We start from the raw sequence: 6,594 nt of genomic DNA on the forward strand, positions 1-6,594 counted from the left end.
GGCCTGAATGCAGGTACTGGGTACTAGATGGCCACACGGGCACTCTGGCAACAACCAAGTGCTAATCTGAGCATGCTCAATTTAGCCATCTGGAAGTCACTACCATGGCCATGTGACAGCCCTTCCCCAATAGGCCAAGCCCCGAAGAGAGGGGAGGTGAATGATTGTGTCCTTTGGGTGGGCTTCCATCAAAACACTGAGCCTCAATCCAGAGACAGGAACCAGGTAAACTCCAACATAGGAATTGCTCTGGTCTGTCTCATTGCATGTGGAGGGATAATCGGGAGAGGCAGGGGGTGCTCTGCTTTCTGAGCTGACAAGTCTGGTTGACACAGACCAGCAAGTACAGCGGGTCAAGCACTTACCTTGCACAAACCTAACCCAGCACTTCGACTCCCAGGGAACCATCAGGATAAAGGCCTGAGCACTGCTAGGTGTGGTCCTCAAACACACTAGTCTGGTTGAGTGGTCTACACTTCCTAAGGACACAGAGAGGGGGCCTGCTTGGCACCGTGTCGGCAAGCTGCCAGCATTGTCATCTGTGGGGAAAGTAGACAGTTGCCACATGAAAGGTCTCTTGCAGGTATGCGTGCACAACTCAGATTTCTGGGGCAGAGGTGTGGTGCCAACATGAGGGCCATTTCCTCCTCACAGCAATTCCCTCTGCCACCAGAGCCCAGAGAATGCCCTCACAGCTGGCCCTGCTAGCCACTTTCCTCCACCTATGCCACAGCCACCTTTAGCCCAGCTGTGAGCACTATGTGGATACCTATTTTCCCAGGCCATTTCCCTGGATGGGCCCTGTTCTGGCTGCTGTATGCACAGGGAGGTCTGGAGTGCTGGTCCTAATGGATCCCAGCACCTGCTATGGACAGGACAGGCTTCAGGCAGCAAGGCTCCAGCCAAGTTCTGGCCACTGCTCCTGTATCCCTGGCTAGCAAGCCCCGGCCCTGAGTTCCTGCCCAGCCAATGGCTTCCACCACATTCTGTCACCCCTAGCTGGCCAGCACTGCACAAGGGACTCAGTGGCTATATCTGAGGCTTACAACCTGAGGGCTGGCTTATCTGTCCCACATCCCTGAGGTCTTTGCACCCATAACCCCTGGTCAAAGCAACTGACAGCCCAAGCTAGTTCTGAGGCATGTGGAGATGACAGGGACTTGCTGGCTGCACTGGAGAAAGTGACAAGACCAGGCAGGAGAGACTCGAACTACAATAGGTTGAAGCTGTGCTGCTGAATGTGAGAGACAGGGATGCCCAATTGTAGGGTGATTACCAGAGAGCACTAGCAGCTTGGTTGAGAGACACAGGCTCACTCTTGGGGCACCAGGAGAAGGCTCAAAAGCCTCATGAGCATGTGTTCATGCTCTTCAGAAATCCGTTGGCACAGATCTGTATTTGTTTGGCCTCCAAAGCCAAACACTAATAGTCTCCCTTAGTACTACATAAGATTAGGGTCTGGTGGGCTGGAGAGATAGCATGGAGGTAGGGTGTTTGCCTTGCTTGCAGAAGGACGTTGGTTTGAATCTCGGCATCCCATATGGTCCTCCAAGCCTGCCCAGAGCGATTTCTGAGCATAGAGCCAGGAGTAACCCCTGAGTGCTGCCAGATGTGATCCCCCCCAAAAAAGTTTCCTGGTGAGAAAATGGGGTGGTCCTTGGGACCATTGCTGGAGGTTTGGGGTCTTTGTAGGACAGGTTCTGTCCCTGCTTTCTCCCGAGGCCCTACGCTAAACATGGGGTGATTACATGACATCGAGTGACCCCACCACCATTTTATTCTTGCTTTTCTCCTCCCCTTTACACACTAAGGTTTCCTAAGGCATGGAATAGGGGGTTCCCCTGACTGAGGGGAAGACTGGGAGTGAGCATCATGTCACCTGTCACCACAGGGGTTTCCCCAAAAAGAGCTGAGATACAGAGCCATAATACTCCATTTCGGCCACACCTGGCTGGTGTTCGGCTTTTTGGCTGGTTGTGTTGCTGACTCCAGGGACCACAGAAAGGGAAGCCTAGGGCAGGATGGAGCTGTGGCAAAGGGCATTGGCCCACATTACTCCAACCTCCTGGCCACCACAGCTGGGGGGGACCTAGTGGACTCACTTGCCAGGATTCAAGTGATAGGAGTGGGCAGCAGGAAATATGTACCCCCTGGGGCTGGGACAGACAGTTCTCCTCGATCTCCTGAGTCTCAGGACCCCCACACTGACCACTGAGGTCCATTTCCAGCCTGGTAGGCAAGGTGTGGCACTCCTCAGAGCACTGTGGCAGAGCAGGGTGCAGGGAGCTGACACTGGCACAAAGAACCACACTGCTGAGGAAAAACACATTTAATGCTACATGCAGTTGGCCTGGAGGTGTGCCTCCTCGCACCCCAAGAATCCTATTTGGGAAGCCCCTTCTCCACACTCTCATTCACATCGGGGTGCAGGAAGCGGTTAGCCAGGCGTTCCATATCATCGAGGGTCAGGCGGTTGAGGGACTTCTCATAGTCCTGGGGAGAGAAGGGCAGGAGTCGGGGGGTGTGGGCTGGGCTTCAGGGTGCCCGGGCGCCCCTTCTCACCCTCTGGAGCTGGTCCATGACTCGGCTGGCATCGGCAGCGCTGAAGTGACGAGCCAAGATCTGAGAGACAAGCTGCCAGGTTGCAGGAGGTGCCGGCGGACCCTCGGCCAGTTTCTTCTCCTCCCGCAGTACCTTCTCCAGAGGCTTGACCACGAGGTTGAGTTTGGAGTTGGGCCCGATGCTGTAATCTGAGAGCCGCTTCCCATCTGCCGGGAGAAGCAGGAGGCGCTGGCCTGCCCGCCCTGTCCCGACAGCCCACCGTTTGATCACGCACACTGGGGGGTCTGGGGCGTCTCCCCTCCCTAGTACCTGCCAGGGCCTTGCCCTTAAATAGCAGCCGCTGCTGGCGCACAGGGACGTTAAGCGTCTGGGACACTCGCTCCTTCAGCGTGGACACCAGCTCGTCCTCTGACACCTGGCCAGACCGAGGCGGGGTACAAGGGATGAGCCAGTGGTCAGGGGACAGCCAAGCCCTCGGGCTCCTCCCGGTCCCCTCGTAAACCCGACCAGTCTCCGCACCCGAGGGCGACGACCGGCCAGCACTGCGACAGCCCCGCAACCTACCTGGAGGCTACACTCGCGGCCCTGGAGTGCCTTCACTGTTAGCTGCATGGCGATCGCCACGGCGTCTACTCCAGCCAGCAAGCACCTCAAGGACCCCCGTCGCGCGCCGCTGTCCCGGCGCGCGCCGGAACCGCCCGCCGCTGCCGGAAGCCGTGAGAGGGCGCGTCCATGGAGCCATGCCCCGCCCTGTGCCTGCCCACTGCTTCAGGCCCCGCCCCGTCCCACCGCTCCAAGCCTCATTCCGCCCTGCCCCTAGCCCTGGGAACTCCCTTAAGGCTCATCCTCCAGACTCTGGCGGCACCAGAAACTGCGCAGGGCCGCTGAGCCACCCAGGGTGGGGAAGGGGATAAGCGCCCGCAGCTGTTCGCCATGCTGCACCCTCTCCTGTGCTCTGCCCTGTCCTACACTACCTCATCCCCGGGGGAAGTAGGCCAAGTCAAAGAGGCTTCGACTGCTTGTGTCTTTTATTGAAATAGTTTTCTGGGTAGGGCCCACTTCCTTACTCAGCATGGCCTCTTTGGCTCTGAAAGCTGAGAAATACAAAACCAGTAACAAAAAAGATAAGCCTGGATTTCTCCCTAGTGCATAGTGCATGAGAACTAAAGGCCTTTGGTACACAAGAACTGTGCAGTTAGACAGTTGGGTGCAGCGGGGAGACTCTAGGTGGCCAAAGTTTGACCAAGAGGCCTCAGGAGACAGGGAAGAGGCTGGTGTAGATTAGGTGCCCAATGACCCAGGCCAGCATCTCTGAGGTGCCGCTCAGAGCCACGATGAAGGGGGCCTGGGAGGCATAGTCAGCTTGCAGGCGCTGCAGGGACAGCTGCAGCATGGCCAAGGCCAGCAGGCTGTTCTGCACTCCCACTTCGATACTGACCGTCCGCCGCTGGGCCCCTGGCAGCTTCAGGCACAAGGCCAGACAGTAGCCTACTAAGAGGCCTACCAGGGGTACTGTTAGGCCCACCAGCACAATGGGCAGCCGCACGCCTGCCATGATGAAGACACCCATGTGGTAAGCGAGGAAGAGACCTCCGAGGAGCAGCACAAAGCTCACGGGCTTGATGAGTTGCAGCAGCAGCTGGGAGCACCGAGGCAACTTGGACCTGATGAGTGTACCAGCAGCAATGGGGATGGCGATGAAAAGCAGGGTGCCCAGGATCTTAGAGAGAGGCACGTGCAGTGTCTCATGGGTGCTTAGCAGACGACTATAAATGGCTGAGGACAGCGGCAGGAAACCGGTGGCCGCCACGGTAGAGATGAATGTCATAGAGATGGCCAGAGTGACATCGCCTCCAAGGAAGAGGCTGAAAAGGTAGCTGCCCCCGCCGCCAGGTGATGAGCAGGTGATGATGAGGCCCAGAGCCAGGGCTTTGGGCAGCTTAAAGGCCTTGGCCATCAGGAATGCGTAGAAAGGCATGACCAGGAACTGGCCCAGGAGACCTAGCAACACAGGCTGGGGGCTCTGCAGGAGCCCCTTAAGAACGTCCAGCTCCACTTTACACCCAAAGGAACACTTGTTGATGAAGATGAGGGGAAGGAGCAGGTAGAGGACCGGATTCTCAGAGAAGTGCAGCATGTTGGCGCTAGGGGCAGCTGGCAGGTCCTCGGCTGGTGAGACCTTGATGAAGAAATCTGTCCGCTCCTCAATCAGCCTTGGTGGATCCTGGTGGATGTCCAGAAGCTGGATGTGCAGTGGGACTAGCCCAGGAAGGCCTGAGCGGATGCTCACCACAAAGCCGCCCCCATTAGCCCAGTTCATGGCACTCACATTCTGGACGCTCAGCACCTCTGTATCCAGGGAGAAGACCTGCAGTGTGGGGCCTGAGCCCGTGGTGTTGGGGCCTGGATACCTGCAGGAGATCACGATGATGCCCTCACTCTCCTCAGGGAACTCGAATTCCATGATGGATCCATCCCCAATGCTCAGGTAGGGCCCCCGAGCCACGCTGAGGTTGGTACTGGCCATTCCCTGGACCTCCCAGGGCAGGCTAATGAGCAGCAGGGCTGTGAACAGGAGACACTTGGGCAACCACCCCATGGCTCCGCCCCAGAGCTGCTGTGCTCTAGGCAGTTGGCCCCACTGGTGCCTTCCAACAGTCATCTGAGGAGTCCATGAGGAGGGCTGGGCCCTCTGTGGCTGTGAGTGATGGTACTGCACCTCCTGAGGAGAGAAAGGACAAGCTGTGACAAGCAGAAATGGGCAGGCCCCACCCCCAGGGGCCTTGAGTGCCCCTGTACCCTCCAGAGTCCCAAGAGGGTGAGACAGGTGCCATTTAGCCGGGTTCTGATTCAGGGATTCAGCCCAGGGATGCATGTTCTGCTTGGTGGTATAGAAGGGTTTGGTGGCTGAAAGCTGCCGGTTGTGTTGGGGAGTAAGTGGGGATAGGGCTGTCTGCGGTGCTGTCATCCCTACCTGCTGAGCACAGCGAGAAGACGGCTCTGGACCAGAGCACGTGCTCACTCTCCAGAGAAGGTTCTGAAAGGGTCTATAGGCAGGGGAGACACTGGGCCCCATATCCACTGCAGCTCTCAGTGGCAGTTCCAGATCTGGAGCTTTGGGAGCTGCTGTGTCACCTCTGCAGGCAGTTTGGGGCCCTCCCCACGCCCACATGCACTCCAACAGGAGCCTGGAACTCCAGTGGGGCAGTTGGGGGGCGGGGCTCCTCGGGACCATAAGAGGTGGTTCACTTCCTTCCAATACCCTGCTATTACTTCAGCCGAGGGAAACTAGCCAATCAGCTGAGGGACACGGGTACTTTAGCAGCAGAGCAGTGCCAGTGGCGCCTGGCTGGCCCTGGGCACCCACAGCTTCCCAGAGATCCTATCGACCTCTGCCCTTCTGCCTCTTTCTGCCAGTGGGCTGGGCAAGTTAGGCACAGGCTCCGTTCTGGGGACTGATCCCTCAGGCTAGTTGGGGGTGATTTGGGTCGGTTTGGATCACTTACCCCAGAGGCCTCCGCCTGGCCTGTGTCCCACCGCCGAGGGGGCAGGCCACCCCGAGGCAGTGGGAAGCACTGGGTGCTGGGGTCACAGGGAAGTGAAGGCACCGGGGCTGAAGGCCAGTTTGGAAGGAGAACAGGCTAGGGGCCGCGCATCCGAGCCCATCGCAGGGCTGGCGGCTGTGAGTCACTGCTACTGGGGCGGGCCCTGACCCCACACCACTTCTGCTAGGGGGCCGGCCCAGTTGGAGCAGTGGCACTGCGAGACAGGGATTCCATCACCCACCCCGTGGTCGGTTCGGCCTGGGCTCCCCCATACAGCCCCAAGCCGAGCCAGGGCGTGAACCCGGGAGGACAGAGCAAGGAGCATCGGACCGGCAAGTCCTCGGGGCCGGCCCGCACGCCGCCTCTAGGGTAGGCAGTAGCGCAACTTCACGCATGTGCAGCTGCCCTTCCGCCCGTCCCGTCGGCGCCCTCCGCTGTCAGACCCGCGGCTCTACCCGCCCAGGCCCCGCCCCAGGCCCGCCCACTG

The 6,594-nt window shown here is 58.9% G+C and overlaps 2 protein-coding genes across 2 annotated transcripts; both read right to left on the minus strand.

Moving 5' to 3' along the window:
- Positions 1-2,314: 2,314 nt before the first annotated feature.
- On the minus strand, positions 2,315-3,307 carry UBL4A (ubiquitin like 4A). The gene is made up of 4 exons (XM_049767071.1): positions 3,127-3,307; positions 2,872-2,977; positions 2,563-2,768; positions 2,315-2,493 (listed from the first exon to the last, which is right to left on the minus strand). The coding sequence occupies exons 1-4, from the start codon at positions 3,172-3,174 to the stop codon at positions 2,383-2,385; spliced, it is 471 nt and encodes a 156-aa protein (XP_049623028.1). The 5' UTR covers positions 3,175-3,307; the 3' UTR covers positions 2,315-2,382.
- A 240-nt stretch (positions 3,308-3,547) lies between these two features.
- On the minus strand, positions 3,548-5,336 carry SLC10A3 (solute carrier family 10 member 3). The gene has a single exon (XM_049767052.1). The coding sequence runs from the start codon at positions 5,222-5,224 to the stop codon at positions 3,815-3,817; it is 1,410 nt and encodes a 469-aa protein (XP_049623009.1). The 5' UTR covers positions 5,225-5,336; the 3' UTR covers positions 3,548-3,814.
- Between the last annotated feature and the right edge of the window lie 1,258 nt (positions 5,337-6,594).

The sequence above is a fragment of the Suncus etruscus genome, chromosome X, assembly GCF_024139225.1.
Source record: "Suncus etruscus isolate mSunEtr1 chromosome X, mSunEtr1.pri.cur, whole genome shotgun sequence".
Taxonomy (NCBI): Eukaryota; Metazoa; Chordata; class Mammalia; order Eulipotyphla; family Soricidae; genus Suncus; species Suncus etruscus.

What these genes read in the sequence shown, in the direction of transcription:
- UBL4A (XM_049767071.1), bottom strand. Translation starts at nt 3,174, where the DNA reads ATGCAGCTAACAGTGAAGGCACTCCAGGGCCGCGAGTGTAGCCTCCAG. An exon ending in GCCGCGAGTGTAGCCTCCAG is followed by an intron (nt 2,978 to 3,126) that starts GTAGGTTGCGGG and finishes CGGTCTGGCCAG; the next exon opens with GTGTCAGAGGACGAGCTGGT. An exon ending in TAAGGGCAAGGCCCTGGCAG is followed by an intron (nt 2,769 to 2,871) that starts GTACTAGGGAGG and finishes TTCTCCCGGCAG; the next exon opens with ATGGGAAGCGGCTCTCAGAT.
- SLC10A3 (XM_049767052.1), bottom strand. Translation starts at nt 5,224, where the DNA reads ATGACTGTTGGAAGGCACCAGTGGGGCCAACTGCCTAGAGCACAGCAG.